The sequence below is a fragment of the Hippoglossus stenolepis genome, chromosome 23 (assembly GCF_022539355.2).
Source record: "Hippoglossus stenolepis isolate QCI-W04-F060 chromosome 23, HSTE1.2, whole genome shotgun sequence".
NCBI lineage: Eukaryota > Metazoa > Chordata > Actinopteri > Pleuronectiformes > Pleuronectidae > Hippoglossus > Hippoglossus stenolepis.
The window spans coordinates 10,832,643-10,850,305 of NC_061505.1; the positions used below are offsets into that span (position 1 = coordinate 10,832,643).

A 17,663-nucleotide genomic window follows, 5' to 3' on the forward strand; every position below is an offset into this window, starting at 1 on the left:
CAGTCCACAAGCTAGAACCTGACTGGTGCTAATCAGATTAGCGCAGAGACGGGATTATCCTCTGGGCAGATGGAGCACTGAGACAGACGTCAAGACTGTGAGTGTTGCAAGAAGGAATTATGCCCACCAGTCTTCACTCACAGGTATGCATGCATGCATGCACACAAACATAAGATCACTGCAAGATATCAGTTAACACTGGTGTGAATTGCTGAACACATTTCCTCCAGGACATGTGTCATTAAAGACAAAGCTAATAGGGGCTGTGAAAGAAGAAGGGAGGAAGGGATGAAGAGGGATTAAATCTGATATCACCCAAGCACAGGGCGGGGACACTACACGTAGAAGCAGATTACAATGGACACCAGGCTGGAGCAGGAACACAACACATTTCTTTACTGAAGGTAAACTACATTGGAGGGTCAGCAAACAAGGGTAAGTCAAATGTTTAGTGACTATAGGTTTCAGTGTTGTTGTATATGGAGGGGAAAGCTAAATGTGCAACTGTTCTACCAGTATGATTCCCACTGTTCACACAGCATAACTGTCTATCAGAGAAGCCCAGGGGATTGTATAATGTAAATGTATAGTCAAGATAATACTGTTGGGGATGATACATTTTCCAAAGTGAGCCCATTTCTGCTTTCTGGTCTACCAATAAACACAACAAATCAGCTACAGTTGATTCAAAATTCTGCTGCACGAGAGCTGACTAGGACCAAAAGGAGAGAAACACTGGTCCCTACACTGGTTGCCTGTTCATTTTCGTATTGATTTTAACATAATTCTTCTCCATCCACCTTGCAGTCTGCAACTTCTCCTGCATGGAGGCCAGTGAACCAGCAGTTGATATCGATGTGACAAATTTGCTGCGGTGACATTTGGAAGACTGGACCTGTCCGATTGGCTGAGTCCCACTGGAGAGGCGTGATGTCACCTGTCATGGACGAGACGGCCGAGGATCTCCCAGTCAGAGATGTGGGGCTAATCAGGGGGGGGCTCATGCCAACTGTCCCAGGTTTGTGTACAATGGTCTGTGTATGTGTTTAGTTTAGTAACAAATTATTCAATGTTCATCTTCTCTACAATTTTATAATTTGTAGAATTTGTCAATATCATCCAGAAAAATTATTTGGATATTCATCAGCATAGATAATGCAGATGTTCCAGCACAGAGCAACAGAGCTGATGTTCTACTGGTGATATCTCTACCTCCTCATCAAAGCTCGAGTGTATATTTGAAATTTAAAATTGCAATTAGCTTTGGCTTCGGGAGAAGATTAAGAATACACATGAATGATGAAAGTTGATTGAAGGACAAGGGGGTAATTATTGTAGGTCTTTGAGAATTCTGCACAAGAACTTCATTAGTTTACATTTGTGTGCCTAAATCCAACTTTTGTAAATGTCACCTTCCTGCCATCCCCCAGATACTCTTCGTGATGTGAAACTGTGGAAGAAGCATCATGTTATGAAGACAAAAGGTAAAACCTCCTTACAAAACTCATCACATTTCAACTGATCTTCAATGGAAGGAAAACAAAAGAATTGTTCCTAGTAACATAGGAATCTCTCTCTCTCTCTCCCCCTCTCTCTCAGATCCTCAACGCCTGTTTCGGTTTCCCAGAGAGCACCTGGAGGACCTGTGTCTGCGGCTGCAGGAGGAGAACAGTGTGCTGAGGCAACACACGCGTACACAGGAACAGAGGCTGCGCAGGTAACACACATTAAAACAGAAACGTTGATACATACCATAACTAGAATAGCACAAATCCAATCAAGTTGTGCCTAATGATACACACTCATAGTTATCGGTTTCCAAAATATGTTGAAAAACCCTATCTCACAGTGTTAAAGAAAGAGAAAAATATTCCTGCATCTGCCCCCTGATCCAGTTCTGCACTTAAATTAAATGATTTTTTCTGTGATCCATCGACCAAGTTTCCTAAAAATCTGTACAGTTGTTTTAGTGTAATCTTTGTTGCAAATGAACACACAAACAGACACATGAAAACATCATTGGTGGAGGTAATGACTATAACACCAGATATCTAGGGCATCTCATTTGTCAAGGATGCTCTTCTATGTCGCTGCACTAGAATGTGATTATAAGAGATAAATGATGAAGACAAGCGCACAAATTAGGCTGATGTGATTCCTCCTCCCGGTCCCAGGATGTCCACCAGGCTAATGCGTCTTCGTCAGGCCCGTCCTGGGTCCACCGGTGTGAAGGAGAGAGACATGGAGGACACCATACAGGAGCTGGAAGCACATGTGGCTATGCTGGAGAGCCAGAAAGGGTTGCTACAGAACAAACTCAGCTTGGCCAAGCAGCACATTATGGACCTGGGGGGACGCACACCATACAAGTTCAGCAAAGGTGAAGAAAAAAATAAGCACACAAAAGCCTGACCATTGCCTCCTCCTCTATCTCTGACCTTCCTCTAGTGTCATCATCATCATCTTCTTTATTACAGGTAAAAATATGGAAGTGGAGGGCCCAGTCAGGAGGGCAGCCCAGACAGCCCCGCCCCGCTATGGCCCCATGGTGGATGACAGCAGGGCGGAGGTGGAGAGATTGTAAGTGTCAACAGGAAAACAATTTATTCACAATTCTCAAGATGACACTCTCTGCTGAGGGTCTGTGTGAACATCCACCTGTGGATCATTATAATAGCCACATACATTTCAGAGAGCGCAATTTCCCATATCTCCAAAGTCCTGCCAAAGCCTCTCACTGTTTTACTTCTAATTACACACTTGTCAACTCAAATACAGAAAAAACAATCATCACTCTCCCTCCCATGCCTCCACTTTGACCTCATCACCATCTCTCCCAATCCAGCAGGTCCAGTGTGACAGAGCAGGTGAGGGTGGCCGAGATGGAGCTGACTGCCCAGTCCCTCAGAGACACACTGAGAGAGAAGGAGAAGGAGATCGAGGGAACCGTGAAAGAGATGAGGAAGCAGCAGGCCGACACACACAGGTGGCTACAGAGGACATGACCCTGCCACTGCTACCACCACTACACCTAATGCTACTGTTGCTGCTGCAGTTTTTCAAGTAGATTTTAAGCTAAAATAACATTAGATAATTATGTATTGGTCCCACAACAGGGGAAATTTGCAATGTTATAGCAGCAAGGACAGCCATAAATTTACATCAGGAAAGTTTTAAGTAACATGCACCAGTGTAAAGAAATATTAAAAAATATAGAAAAATATAATAGGAATAAAAACGAATATATACAGTATAAACTAAATATCTACAGTTTGAGAATATGTATGGTGAAATGTACTACCCATAGTGTCTTGTGTAACAACGTTGTAAATGAAATGTTACTTTATTGTCGTTATGTCTTGTTTCCCTGTCAGAATAACTATCAGAGAGAACGTGGATCTGATTCGTCTCCAAAATCAGCTCTCAAACAAGAGCACAGCTCTGCGAGTTACGCAGGAGAAGTTCAACGACCTGCAAGAAGTAAGATGGCCGTCCCATCAGCCATTTATTCAGCACATTAGTCGTTTATTCTTCTGTTATCAATTCAGTTGTTTTTTTTCTTTTCAGCACTTAATTTATTTCACCTCAAAAGATAAACGGTTTTCTGTCTTTCTTTCCAGGCATATGAGAATCAGCTAGATGAGGTAAAAACCTTGCCACGTACAAAAGATCAATGAATATTTTAGAACATGAGCAAGGACTCAGTCAATTAATTACTGGTTATATTTATATTGAGTGTGTAATGTTTCCACCCCAGAGTCACAGGTCGCTGAGGGAAAGCCAGGGAGCTCTGCTGGAGAAAGTGGAGGAGCTGACAGAACAGCTGAAGCAGGAGAAACAAAGAGCGCTGGCACTGCAGGGACAGTTTAACACAGCTACCCTGTCTCTACAGAACCTGGACAAGGTACTGCATCTGTATCTGTATCTGCATGTATCAATAATAACAAGAGGGAACAAAAAGGAGCTGAAGATCCTGTAACATCTTCAAAAGACTTTAACTCCTTTTCTTTCAGCTACAGGAGAGGATAACAGACCTGGAAGGAGAGAGGGACATGATAAAAGAAAACTATGACACTCTCCTAGAGAGGTAAGAGTCTCTAAGATATAATGCACCACATTAATCAGAAGGCTATTAGGATGAAACCTTTGTTATTGGAAATTGAGATGAATAAACAGACTATGAGACTATGAGACTTCTGAAATGGTTTGGTTTGCTCTGACTGTAATGAATACTTGTCTGCACATTAGTACGACAATATCAACTCTGTACCAGTGATTTAAAGGGCAATATTTACAATAGAGCATACAACATGTATCCTCTCTTCCCTAGTACTTTGTCTGCCCAAAGCAACCACGATGGCCACGTGGAAGAGCGTAGCGTAGTGGACCACAAGAGTGAGGACGTGGGGCCAAACGTGTGCAGGCTGGATATCCAGAGGCTGGAGGAGGCACTGAGAGCAGAGAGGGAGGAGAGAGGCAGACTGGAGCTGGAGAAAGAGAAACTGAGACAAGAGAAGAAGATGTTAGAAGAGCACAGAGAGCGGGACAGAGGTAGGAGTCTCAGTGTGTTGCTGCAGCTTGATGAAACAAATCAATTTGGAGATAATCAATGATAATTCACCATTGAGGATCAATTTTGACAGCATCTGAAACATCTGTCGTTTGCTACAAAAGCAAATGAATTCCCTTGAAAAAGCATCTATCCTGTGTTGTTTCCTTTTAGAGTTTCCAGTGATGACAGGAGACAAACGTGAGCATCTAGAGCGGGAGCTTCTCCAGTACAGAGAGCAGGTCTCCGCTCTGCAGGACAGACTGGACTCTGTAACTAAGGTCAGAGATGATGAACTGAATAACAACACTCCTCAAGCTGTTATACAACATCTGCTTCTTGTCTGTTTTCTGTGTGTTATCTTGACACAGCTCATCCTCTCTTCTAGGTGTTTGACATGAGTGTCGAGGAGCTCAGTGACACTCTTTTGCAGATCAAGGTTTGTCCTCTCTTGTACCTCGCTGCTCGAAAAGACTGAACCAACTACTTTCAAATCTTGTGTCGTGGTCTCCCTCCAATTACAGGCATTCAGGATGCAGCAGGAGAGCAGGGAGAGTCTGCGTTTCCTCTGGGCTGATGGGAAGGTAGAGGATTTGCCCCGTGAAATGGTAAATATCCAGGCAACACATGCTGAGACTGTGCTGGAGCTACAGAAAACCAGAAACCTGCTACTGCTGGAGCATCAAATCAGTAACGACCTGAAGGTACATCCACATACACACCAAAGTTAACATGAAGATGGTGCAAATGCGAACAAGTATAAAGTGACATCAGCACTGACAGTTTTGGGATCTTTTGTTTCTGATTTTTCTCTTCTCTATTTCAACCCCAAGGAAGAGTTAAACACAGTTGGCCAGAGGATGGAGAGAGAAAGGGAGGAGAGCAGGAGTAGGATGGCAGAGAAAGTCAAGCTTTTATCCAAACGAGCCCTTCAGATCAACACTTTGCAAGGTATGGAAAACAGATCATCCCATATCATAAACTAAAGGAGCATTCACAGAGCAAATACCTCTGCCAAGGCCCAACAGTTCCCTAATGAAACCACATTTAAATTCACCAGATGTGTAGAAATGAGATTATAGTAGTTCCCATTAGGAAAAAAATGTAACCCTTCAGATTCTCGAGTCTTTATTTTGTCTTTGTCCTCTAAAGCCCAGTTGAAAGAGCTAGCATACAGCCCCAGGAACTATAAACGGACCATACCAATGCAGTACACCTGGCCAGCTGGAGACCAGGAGGTGGTACAGCCCATTGAAGACGACATGTGTTTTTCTCAGCTGAGAGCAGGGGAGTCACTGCTAGAGATCCACCTTAAGGTGAAAACTCAGACCTTTTATAGGAACTAGATTGTTTTTATCTCGACTAATTCCACTCAGGCTTCCCAGGATGCTGATGTCTGCTGTTTTTGCACCTCCAGGCTGCCACTTACACACCAGCAGGGCAGCGGATTATGAGCAGGCTCAGTGCAGGAACGGGCATCAGCGAGGACATCGTGACCTTCTGCACCTACGGCCTCTTGGACTTTGAGGTGCACTCCACTCCCCTCGTGTCAGGCAGTCAGCCCAACTACGGCTTCACGTCCCGGTACGCTCTAACAGCCCGCGATCTGGGCAGGCTGGGAGGTCAGGGGTCAAGGGTCAGAGTGGAGCTCCACCAGGCGTTAGGAGGGGTCAAGTTTGTGACTCATGGAAGTGGGCAGATGTCGCTCATGGGCACCATGGAGAGGAGAGGGCAGCGTGTCAGTGGACGTTTCAATATCACAGGTAAGGAATTTTAGAAGATGTTCTATACCTTAATATCCCACTTATTACCTGTGTTTGATCAGCTCTATCTTTTTCAAATACAGGCATCAACTCATGTCAAAACCGTTTCTTTTCTCTGTCTCTCTCTAAGGCTCTGAAGCTGAAATTGTGGGTGTGGTGGATTTCTGGGTGCGTCTGTTCCCTCCTGCAGAGCCCATTTGCATTGAGGTAGAGCAACCAGGTGAAAGGAGAACAGCGACACAGAGGAGTCCTGTGCATTACTCTTATGGCTGGCAAGAGACATGTTCCGAGGTAAGACAGCGAGGGACACTCGGAGAGAAAATACATCCCATCTTGCAAAGCGGAAATCCTGGATCTGACCTTAACCAAGTTTAAATAAAACAGTGACTTTGTGAGTCTCTGTTTGTCCGGTAACCTCATGGGGACTACAAGACTCTACAAAGTCACTGCTCTGCCACATTTTCAGCATGTATGGGACTGTGTTTCTGACATGATTTGTTAATTGTGGCAGGAGATACATGACTACGGCGGAGGGATCCCCAATGAGTTGGTGGTGATGTTGGAGCGCTGTGTGGGCCTCAATGCTCGTTGGCCAGGACTACTTCCTGACGCCTACGTGACTTACAGGTTCTACGACCTGCCGCCTCACGTCTCTCAAACGGTCCAGTGCGCTGCTGACCCGGTGTTCAATGACAAAACCAGCTACCCACTGGCAGTAACAGCTGATGTGTTGCACTACTTGAGGTATGGTGAATATGTATTTGAATTGAAGTTGTTGTTAATTGCAAAGTCTTTCTCCAAATCCATGAATGTGATGCAACATATTAGAACACATCGATTATTTTGATACTGTAGAACCCGTTTGGTAATGTACTTAAAAGTTTCTTCACCTCTGCCCAGGTCAAGTAGTCTTTGGGTGTACTTGTTTGATGATGGTGATGACCAAATGCCACCAACTTATCTGGCCAAGACCCCCATCCCACTGCGAGCCCTGGCTACAGGCAGGGAGATCAGAGGTGAGGGAGAGAAAAGAAGAATATATACTTACCTGTAAATGATTACTGTATTCATCTCTATGTTTCTCTCTGCCCTGCCAGGTGACTATGTTCTGAGGGATCCAGCTGGGGGACCTCGGGGCATGGTCAGGATCATGATAAAATGGAAGTACCCCTTCCTGCCAACGGCAGACGACTCGCTGGTTAAACAGGGAAGACAGAACAGGGCGACAGAAAGCACTGGGACGGAGGAGAGGAGGAGAGAAGAGGAGGAGTCACAGAAGCCCATAGCCAAGCCCAGAGTGAAGGTCATTCTTAATTCTGCTGTGTCAAATAATTTAGGAATCGCAATGCTCCCAGGAACTAGACATGTATCTTATGTTCATACGTTTAATTAATATATGAATCGATAAAAAGGAATGAAAACCTGAATCCCAATCCCAATCCGCAAGATGGCAGCGTTCATATCTGGGATGTTTTGGCATCATGGAAGGAAGAGGAGACATGTCCATTTTTATCTATTAAGTCTATGGTAAATGTTTAAATATACCCCATTTCACCAGCTTGAGTATTGTTTTGTTTTTTACTTTTGATCCAGACTCAGCTACTCGCTGCAAGAGAAACCAAAGCAGTGCAAAGGGAGACAAAAACCTGGGTGAGATTCAAACACCTACAAAGGTCCAACTGCTGAGTGTTATTGTGATCATTTTGTTTACTTGTATATTCATCTGTTTGCAGCCTATGCCTCCAGCTGTCAAACTGAAAAGCTCAAAGAACACACGACCTGAGCCAAACACCTCTGTGAAACCTCTGGACACCCGTCAGTCCAGAGACAGGAAGAGATCCACCAAGAGGTCAACTGCCCATCTTACGCCTGAGTCAAAACCCTCTCATTTGCCATCTCGGACGTAAGTTGTTGATTGTTCTTTTAAAAATACATGGCATATTTTTGATATTGTAAGGCTTGATTTTTTTGTCACATTCTTATGTAGAAGGGCAAATAAGTAAATAAGATCCCCATACAGCCAGCAGCTAAAAACAATGCAACTTATATCAACTAATCAATATCATATGAACAAATGTGGTATACCATCTGTAATTGTTCTTAAATGTTTTCTGGATGAAATAAGATTAAATAATAAGAATATGTTGAAAAATTTCTTTTCAGCTCCTCAGAGGGAAGGTCTCCCAGGCAATCACCTGCCACTCTGTCAAGGGAAAGCTCCGCTAGTGCTGTCAGGACTCAGGTAGGAACTCACTGTCTCTTAAAAACACCTTTTTTTACCTTGGAGAATAAATATCAGTTAACACAGTGTTGTGAAAAGAGAATCAAGAGTGTGTGGGTTCATTTCTTCTTCTCAGGACCTCCTCTCTGTGGATCAGGTGTCAGAGGATGAAGAGGAGGGAAGGAGTGAGAGTGGTAACTATTCACATACACACACCTGCCTTGAGTTTCTCTCGGTAATTTGAAACCTCAGTCTGACGTTGGTTAAATGAGAAGAAAAAACATCACATAGCAAACAATTTGACCTCGCAACTTTTACAAAATATAGAGATTCATCATACAAATGACCTATTCCAAATATATGAAGCTTTAATTTGTATCCCAGACAATGGAAATTAAAATGAAATAAATTTTTTGGGGTTCTTTTACGACACAGCTGCTGCAGGAGAGAGTGATGTCCCTAAGTCTTCAGAGTCAAGCTCCTCCCTAAGCGACATGATCATCATTCCTCCTAAACGGAAAATAAGAAAGGTACATTTAACTCAGTGAGTGAGAGAAAATGAATTAACAAAGGAAGAATCTTAAGCTTTCTTATTATTGTTGTTTGTCCATCTTCAGATCTGTTGTAAGTTTGATCTTCCATTTCAACAAACTGGTCAAAATGTATAATATACATAGAGACACAAATATAAATGTGAATGTGTCAGTCAGATGTTATTGATTCGTCTGCTTCCGACGAATTTATGAGCTGGATTTCTGTGCTTTTCAGAGAGAAAAGTTGAGAGTCGAGATCCTGTCCTTGATGTTTGAACCGTCCTCACATGTGGCCCTGGACAAGTCGGTGCAGCGTGTGTACGTGGAATATCGGCTGCTGGGCGTCCCCATAGAGACGACAGAAACGCCTATGTCCCTCCGCAAACCCACAAAGGGAGAGGAGGTTCACTACAACTTCACACGAGGTGAGAGCTGGTGAGCTTTTCGTGTTTCTGTGCAGTTTTTTCCTTTCACCGCTCCTTTACAAAGCTCTGTCATGGTCTCTCTCAGTGATCTACGTGGACGGATCGCGGTCGGCTCCACTCAGACAGTATCTCTACACCATGCTGGAGGGCACTGACCCCAACCAGGGCAGGTAACACCATCTGTTTGTTGTGTATCACTCATTACGTCTTCTCCTTTTACGTGTACATCCAAATCACAGTATTTAACAATGTATGTCCGCCTGACTCGCGGCAGGTTGAAGTTCACAGTCGTCAGTGAGCCGATGGATGATGATGATGAGGAGGAGTGTGTGGACGTGGGACACGCGTCTCTCGACCTACAAGAACTGCTGCTCACAGGAAATGATGTCCTCGAACAAGAGATTGACAGTAGGTATTGGTAGTGTGTGATAGGTTTCATACCCTGGCCCCTCAGTACCTCTCTGACCTCCTCCACCCTTATACTTCATCCTGGAACCTAGCCTGTGACCCAGTGATATGGCCAGGGCATTCAGTGTGGCAGCCCCCCTCTGAAGCTCTCCAAACAATTTGGATTATTTTATCATAATGGTATAATCATACCATTGTTGCATGCTCTTTCATATTCCTGTATTGATAATGTGTAAAAACATGGAGCTCTGTGTTTCTGTTTCCTCCAGTCTTGAGTCTAGATGAGGACAAGGAGGTGATAGGAAATCTGAAAGTGTCTCTTGAAGCAGCAAAAGCTCTGACCGGGATATACCAGGAGTTTCACAAGGAAGATGAGACCAAGAAAGAAGACGAAACAGATGAAGAAGAAGAAGAAGAAGAAGAAGAAGAAAAAGAAGAAGAGGAGAAGAAAGAAGAGGAGCAAGAGGAAGGGAAGAAAAAAGATCAGATACAAGTGCTGGATTATGATGAGGACAGTGATTTCTAATGACAGTAAAAAAGTTGTTTTCTCTATGAAACTGTTTTGAGCGTGCGGAAGAGCTGACCTTTCCTTGTTTGTAGCAACAGTAATGAAATAAAGAATCATTCTTGAAAGTCATTTGAGGCTGTCCTTTTTCTTTTTCGGGGATTTTACCATTTAATGACCAGTTATTTCCATCTCCCAAATCATTTTGTACATCCTTATCATATATATATCTTGTTGAAAATATCTAAATACATAATTGTATTAGAGGCGATCTTATGATTACGTGGTCACCTTGACCTTTGACCTCCAAATTCACATCAGGTCATCCTATAGTCCAAGTGAATGTTTGCGCCAGATGTCAAGAAATTCCAAATGGGTGTCGCGGTCATATCACGTTCACAAGTAAAACGATGTCACCGAGGACTTGTCCGTCGATGTCCAAGCACCCAAATTGAATCTGTCGATCTTTAAGTGCGAGTGATCGTTTGCACCAAATTGTAAGACATCCCTCTCAAGGCGTTTCTGAGCTGTCATGTGTAAGGTCTCTGTGACCTCTGACCTCTGATTATCAAACTCGGTTCAGGTAGTCTATTAGTCCGAGTGAGCGTTTGAAGAAATTCCCTCAATTTGTTCTTGAAATATAGAGGAGGTCACGTGAGCTTGACCTTCGACCCTCAACCACCAAAAACTGATCAGTTCTTCTTTGGGTCACAGTGAACGTTTATACCCAAACTGGTCCAATCATGGTCTCAGGGGCATGATGATAGCGATACTGTATAACAGAGGCACGTTGTGTTTCATTGAGCGGAATTTAGGGCTGTTTGTTCGTTCATTTCTTTCCAATCAGACCTGGCAACCCTGAGCGGCGCGGCCTCTTGAGAACAATGATATTTCCCACAGTCAGCGAAGGCGTCGTCTGATTGTGTGCACCTGTGTGTAACGGGATGATGGCGGAGTCGAAGAAAACTGTGAGTCCCAAGTTTCTTCCATGATTAGTTTTTTAGCGACAAAGTGAAATGTTTTCCATGACCTCTAACCTGCTCGAGGACAAACAGCTGGAGAACCAGGGGCCCGTTGGCGCGGACACTGCAGGAGCCGAAACCCCTAAACTTTCAGACGTTGGCTAGCTTGAAAAAAATGATTTCTAAACAACCAAATCGTGTATCTGTTAATTAAATGTGATATTTGCCTCTTGAGTCAATAAACGTATCTAACAGCAAACTTTCCTGGAGGAAGTTCATAAACATGCTAATGCTAACTGGGCAATGGACGTTTTAATGACGGCTGAGCTAGCTTAGTTTTCAGCAGTTAGAAAGCCCTCACTCACTTCATGCTAACTTTTCTATCCCATGGTTAAATGAACATGTTCTGTGTGACGGTGGACAGAGGGAGCCGATGAGGTGTGTGAGCCACCAGCAGGCCAGCCAGCTGCTCCACAACAAGTTCATCGTGGTGCTGGGAGACTCCAGTAAGTTCAAACTCACCCTCCATTCAAATAACTAATATCTAAACCTTATTGATTAATTATTATTATTATTGAGTCATTAGTGAGTCCTCGACAGTTCTACAATATACTGTCCCTTTTTTTTTATTATTGTTTGTGTGCTAGATGTTGTGTGCAGAGCTTTTTATAAACAGTTTATGGTGCAGAGTGATGTTAGAAAACTTTGTGTTCATCCTACCTGGTTTATCTGCAATGAAAAGTTTACAGACAATGTTGCCAACCTTTTCCCTGTATTTTCTCCACAGTTCAGAGGTCTGTATACAAGGACCTTGTTCTGCTGCTACAGAAGGAGAAGTATCTCACCTTGCAACAACTCAGGAGCAAGGCAAGGACCAACACTTACCAGGTTTATGTACTGATTTAAAAGACGGGGCTGAGCGGCAAGCACTGCAATCAAAGCCATGTCTTTGTTGGATCAGTTAAAAACATGACTGTATTGGTTTAATTTAGTCATTATTATAAGCTGTAATCTAAAAGTAGCGACACTTTCTTTAGCATGAGACCTTTTCCTGTTAATCTTGTCTTCTCTTTCTTTTTTCAGGGCGAGATGAGCTTTGAAATGGACTGCCTGATAGAAGGGGGCTGTCTAAGCCAATTGCACAACGGAACAGGATACAGAGAGGTCCGGCAGTTTCAGTCCGCCCACCACCTGGTCCGCTTCTACTTTGTGACACGCATCTTCTCTTGCTACATGCAGAGCATCATAGATGACTTCCGCAATGGCTTGAAACCAGACATAATCATTATCAACTCCTGCGTTTGGGATATCTCAAGGTGGTAACACAAAAGAATAACTACTAATAGTTCCAGCAGCAATAATTATAATTTTTATGTGATATTGTGCTTGGTGAGCTAACAGAACAAGTTCATGGGCCAAATGTGTGTTTGGAATGGTAAAAACAAAGCTTAATCATATACCCCCAACCATGATAAGTACCTGATTAGCTGGTTGTTGTAATTTAGATTGACTTATTATGTCTGTATCTGTGTTGGGCTTTGTAGATACAAGTCCAGCTGGATTGATGACTACAAAGAGAACCTGCGTAGGTTCTTTGACAAGATGAGAGGGATCCTGCCCGAGGAAACCTTGGTCATGTGGAGCCTCACTATGCCTTTAGCAGAGAGAATCAAAGGTGGTTTCCTGGTGCCTGAGGTATGTCATCACCAAACAACTGTATTGTAAGTAGACATGGAAATATGGCACACAGGCCATTGTGTCGGCAGGAGCTGGAAGGGCATCAGGTGGACAAACTTCACCAGTCCAAGTCAAATAAAAAAAAGCAGAAATCAGACAGAAAATGTTCATGTAGCAACCATTAGAACGTTTATAGATAATATATTTTGTATTTATTGAAGATTGTTTTATTTAATTTGTCCCACCAATAGTAAGACTGAATACCCACATTAAACCTGTAAGTTCATAGTAAAACAGAGATCATTATAAATACAATTGATATGTTCACAACATCTACATTAAGCAGATTTGTGCAATTTGAAATGTATCTCAGGCTTTCAAGAACAGATGCTGCGCGGTTGCAGTGAGTGTTAGGACGGGGGACAGTAAAATGTTTATACCTTTCGTGAACTGCTGTTGAAAACCCTCTATTGTGGCTAACTCCTGCACGTTATAGTATTTCCAATCCTACCTAAGCTCTTCACTGCCCCCTCCTGCTTTTGTTCACACCATGCAAATATGTTTCCAGGTAGATTTTTTGTTTCTCTGCATCTAGGGCTGTGCGTTAGGGCCAAAACTTTTCAAGAAGAATAAATGTTCATATTAGTTGATATTGATCATTATCACAATAAATGTCACATTGTTTAGTTTAAAGACAGATTTTTGCTCCTGAGTGGAGGCTGTGGTTTTAAACTTTTTAATGAGCAGAGAATGACGAACACTTGATACAGCAAAGCATTTTACAAATCTGAGGTAGATCAGTTATGTGCTATACCTCCTCACTGTGCATGAGGAATATATTGATGTATACTGAACCTTAGTTATATTGCCATTGATGAAAATGTTATGTTATGTTGCATTCATTATTGATATTGTTTTATTGCCCAGCCTTGACTACACCATGTGTCGCCTCTCCTTCTTTCACCTCAGATTGAGCACAAGGCCCCCCATCTGCGTTATGATGTGATCGAAGCTAACTTCTATAGTGGGACCCTGGCTGACGCCTACGGGATAGACGTGTTGGACCTACACTTCCAGTTCCGCTTTTCTCTGCAGCATCGTACGAAGGATGGAGTTCACTGGAATGCACTCGCCCACCGCAGGATAACCTCCCTGCTGTTACAGCACGCTGCACAGGCCTGGGGCGTCAACATGCCCTGTGAACTGAGCCCTGTCGGTGAGGAGTTACACTGCATGCTGCGTGTATGCACACATCCACTGCCACTGTAATACAGGTGGTGTAGGCATACTGCTATAGTTTTTTTTCTACATGCTGTGTTTAATATTCTCTAAAACAGTCAGACATAGACTTTACTCTGGCAACTATTACACGTGCGTTTTTTTCAATGACTGTGAACACAATACATCAGAATTGCTCAGAGGGAACTAATTTCATGAGGCCCAAGCTACCACTTGGACTCAAGGAAGAACTGATCAAATACACTTAAATCAAAGCCTTCAATCTATTTATTATATGAGTCTAGAGAGACATGTATATAAACTGTAACTTTACATGGTTGTAACTTTACACAAATGAGAGGAAGTGTAATTAAGTTAAATGATAACATGATGTTAACATGACTTTATTCTTTTTAGAACATACTGAAGTGACTCTTCCGAAGCCAGTCTATGGAAATGCTTTCAACCCTGCAGGTACGACATCAGGTGGGAATGATGTGTTTAAAAACATGGGGAGGATTGTAGTAGATAACCAGGCAGGTCTTTCATGGTTCATAATATTCTGAATCAGTTTCCCTCAGAATGTCTATGACAGCAGCGTGCTGCACATGCACACTCAAAAACATTGCAGATTCAGAGTGACAGGTACACAGACAAAAGAATGAAAGACAAGTTCTCACATGAGACAGGTAATGACATTGCATGCCACTTGCAGGTACCGTATGTGGACAACTACCGCTGAAACTGTGAGGTCTTCACTATGACTATGCTCATGGATGCTAAAAACTTAATGGACAATACTTTGCTGAGCTGCAGCTTTATAATGCAGCAACAGAGCAAAACACCCAAGTTGGAGATCTCTTAAGTTATCATGAGAAGCATACATTTTTGTGGGTTCACTAGAATATGGCGGGTCACCATAGTCTAGATAATTAATGCAAAACACGGTTTGAATGTTACATTAACATCACAGTGATAGTGCTTGGAAAGAACATATTTGTATTAATATCAGTCCCAGCTTTACATTGATATTTGTATATTGAATTATCCTTTGTTTTTTCCATCCTTTGAAAAGGTGAATTGCAGAAGGTGTGAGAACATAATATTGGTTTTCTGATGCATGTATTTTCTGCTCTTTCAGGAGTGCGTCAAGTAGACTGTGCCCCTAACTTCCACTGCCCTGCTCCCACCAACTATTTTTCCAGCAAGGGTGAGGTTTAAAACATACACAACAAGGTTTTTGCTTCATCTGTGTGAGGGGGGAAAAAAAACAACTTAAATCATACTTGCTGATACAGCCCAAATATTGATGTGACATACAAATATTCTAGCTCCTTTGTAATACAGTGTGATTTCAGAACACAAATGTCTGTTTCTAGTGAGGATTTCTAAAGACAGGAACATGTTGCAGCCAAACACTTTCTGTGCTTTTACTGGGAAAGGTTTACGTGCAGTGAAGTGACTACTAGGAGCTTTTACACGTGCACTTCTACCCTGACCTTTTCTTGACATTACCCAGGCAATCGCCCTTCAGTTGAACCACACATCGCTTGACTTAAGACGGTCGGCTCCCTAGTACAAATTCAGTTTCATGTGTGAATAGAGCAGGTTGTCCTGTGAATTCATAGTGAGTGAGTGGGTTTGATGAGGTTTCTCGCTCTTCCCAGGCATCACCCTTCTCTTAAAACAAAAACAATGTTACAGTGGGTGGCACACAGACAATAATAGTAAGGAATAACATAAACTGAGTCTCAAAGGTTGTTTTTTCCTTTCACCTCCCTCTCTAGTCACCACTTTCGCGTTTTATGTATGTATGTATGTATGTATGTATATATATGTGTGTATATATATATATATATATATGTGTATATATATGTGTGTATATATATATATGTGTATATATATGTGTATATATATGTGTGTATATATGTGTGTATATATATATGTGTGTGTATATATATGTATATATATATGTATGTATATATATGTATATATGTATATTGTATATATATGTATGTATATATGTATATATATGTATATATATATTCCATTTTTGTCTCCAACAGAGAGATATGACAACGGTTACAGGGAGGAGTTCAGCAATGATTCCCTCCCTTTACACTGCTTCAACTTTGAGGACAACCACCAGCGGGAACGAACACATCGCCACAAGCCTGTCCTCCCACCACAGCCTGTCCTCCCACCACAGCCTCCCCTACCCGTCCACAGACGCAAGTATAAAAAACATGGACAGGGTGGAAATGGTAAGTGTATAATACTGAAGTGGAAGCCTTTCTTTGGCTCTTCAAGTTATACTTCATACACATGTATGCTTTCACATTTGTTTAAACCAAAGACCTCTTTGGGTCATCTGGTCTCGTTATTGAAGGTCTTTATCATCATTAAATGTCATATCCACTACAGAGCCTGTTGACATGTTCTGTATGAATTTCAGGTTCCCACTACAGACCTCACCCCTACCACGGTCCCTACAATGAGCCCCATCATCAGTACGTGATAAGGAACCGACACATCAGACACCACTTTGCTCCATACGCCCACCAAAGACCAAATCACTACGCCAATCATGTCAGTTACTACTGAGCTGTTTCACAAGCATTCAAAGTTCAAAGTGTTACATGCATCATCCTGTAGGACATCGTTCCACAAGTTTTCAATGTTCTCTAAACCATACGCAGGCTTTTAAGCAGGAGGAAGTGTTCAACCTCACACTGCTCGTTTCACACCTTGATTTTATCTAACTCAGAGTGTTCTCGTATGTATACAGTGTCCTTATATTGTAAATTAGTCCTTTTCTCAGTTTGAATTTGTTTGTTCTCTTGCCAAGAAAAGGTTTTTAAAAGTATTTTTCAGATTTTTTTACATTCTGCACTTAAAATGTATAAGGTGAATTGTTCTATTAAAGTTGAAGCTAAGATTTCCTAACAAGTTTTAGGTTATTAAAAACTATACTTATTATAATTAAGAATATATGGTCAAGCATAATATAAAGATTGTTTCCTAAATCTGATCTGTTTGTTGGAATCCTGCTAAACATTTAAACCCTCTGGTATAAAAACCGCTTTGACTGAGGATTTTTTCCTAACACCAAACTAAACCCTTGCTCATATTGGAGGGAAGAACTTCTTTCTACTCAATAACCTGGGGTCAGTAGCAGGTTTAAGAGATTGTACTGCTGAGATCATTGTAGCATGTCACTCTGAAAGCAGTGTTGTCTACATCTATTGAGGATAATGAGATTAGAATGAAAAAATGTTTCTGTACATGATTACAGGGAAGGTGTCGGTACATCTCCACAACCAGACAGTGAACCTTTTATGTTAGACTGTAAATGTTGGAGCAGCTCATTTTTGTTAACAGGCTTTACATTTCATGAGTCAA

At 42.2% G+C, this 17,663-nt stretch overlaps 2 protein-coding genes across 6 annotated transcripts; both read left to right on the forward strand.

Moving 5' to 3' along the window:
• Positions 1-189: 189 nt before the first annotated feature.
• rpgrip1 (RPGR interacting protein 1) lies at positions 190-10,536 on the forward strand. 3 transcript variants are annotated; one of them, XM_035148530.2, is made up of 31 exons: positions 190-435; positions 808-1,018; positions 1,431-1,484; positions 1,600-1,717; positions 2,175-2,380; positions 2,478-2,580; positions 2,846-2,986; positions 3,375-3,480; positions 3,621-3,644; positions 3,758-3,904; positions 4,020-4,087; positions 4,331-4,551; positions 4,724-4,830; positions 4,938-4,988; positions 5,074-5,253; positions 5,383-5,500; positions 5,702-5,865; positions 5,967-6,312; positions 6,443-6,603; positions 6,824-7,056; positions 7,213-7,328; positions 7,410-7,615; positions 7,906-7,962; positions 8,046-8,215; positions 8,476-8,554; positions 8,670-8,727; positions 8,969-9,063; positions 9,302-9,491; positions 9,577-9,661; positions 9,766-9,899; positions 10,169-10,536. In XM_035148530.2, the coding sequence occupies exons 2-31, from the start codon at positions 931-933 to the stop codon at positions 10,423-10,425; spliced, it is 4,083 nt and encodes a 1,360-aa protein (XP_035004421.2). In that variant the 5' UTR covers positions 190-435; positions 808-930; the 3' UTR covers positions 10,426-10,536. The 3 variants fall into 3 exon arrangements, with proteins under 3 accessions (XP_035004421.2, XP_035004420.2, XP_035004419.2); XM_035148529.2 differs by having other exon boundaries at positions 192-404; positions 4,014-4,087; XM_035148528.2 differs by having other exon boundaries at positions 193-435; positions 4,014-4,087.
• Positions 10,537-11,232: 696 nt separating this feature from the next.
• Positions 11,233-17,207, forward strand: fam113 (family with sequence similarity 113). Of its 3 annotated transcripts, none has more exons than XM_035148561.2 (10): positions 11,233-11,372; positions 11,791-11,872; positions 12,154-12,233; positions 12,450-12,682; positions 12,911-13,061; positions 14,013-14,259; positions 14,679-14,747; positions 15,403-15,471; positions 16,328-16,516; positions 16,717-17,207. In XM_035148561.2, the coding sequence occupies exons 1-10, from the start codon at positions 11,349-11,351 to the stop codon at positions 16,863-16,865; spliced, it is 1,293 nt and encodes a 430-aa protein (XP_035004452.2). In that variant the 5' UTR covers positions 11,233-11,348; the 3' UTR covers positions 16,866-17,207. The 3 variants fall into 3 exon arrangements, with proteins under 3 accessions (XP_035004452.2, XP_035004451.2, XP_035004453.2); XM_035148560.2 differs by having other exon boundaries at positions 11,239-11,372; positions 16,328-16,525; XM_035148562.2 differs by having other exon boundaries at positions 11,240-11,372; positions 14,679-14,735; positions 16,328-16,525.
• The last annotated feature ends 456 nt before the right edge of the window (positions 17,208-17,663 follow it).

Coding starts and splice junctions, on each gene's coding strand:
- rpgrip1 (XM_035148529.2), top strand. CDS start 931: ATGTCACCTGTCATGGACGAGACGGCCGAGGATCTCCCAGTCAGAGAT. Junction 3,905..4,013: donor CTCTACAGAACCTGGACAAG/GTACTGCATCTG, acceptor CTTTTCTTTCAG/CTACAGGAGAGGATAACAGA. Junction 8,728..8,968: donor GGAGGGAAGGAGTGAGAGTG/GTAACTATTCAC, acceptor TTTACGACACAG/CTGCTGCAGGAGAGAGTGAT.
- fam113 (XM_035148560.2), top strand. CDS start 11,349: ATGATGGCGGAGTCGAAGAAAACT. Junction 15,472..16,327: donor CAACTATTTTTCCAGCAAGG/GTGAGGTTTAAA, acceptor TGTCTCCAACAG/AGAGATATGACAACGGTTAC. Junction 16,526..16,716: donor ACATGGACAGGGTGGAAATG/GTAAGTGTATAA, acceptor TATGAATTTCAG/GTTCCCACTACAGACCTCAC.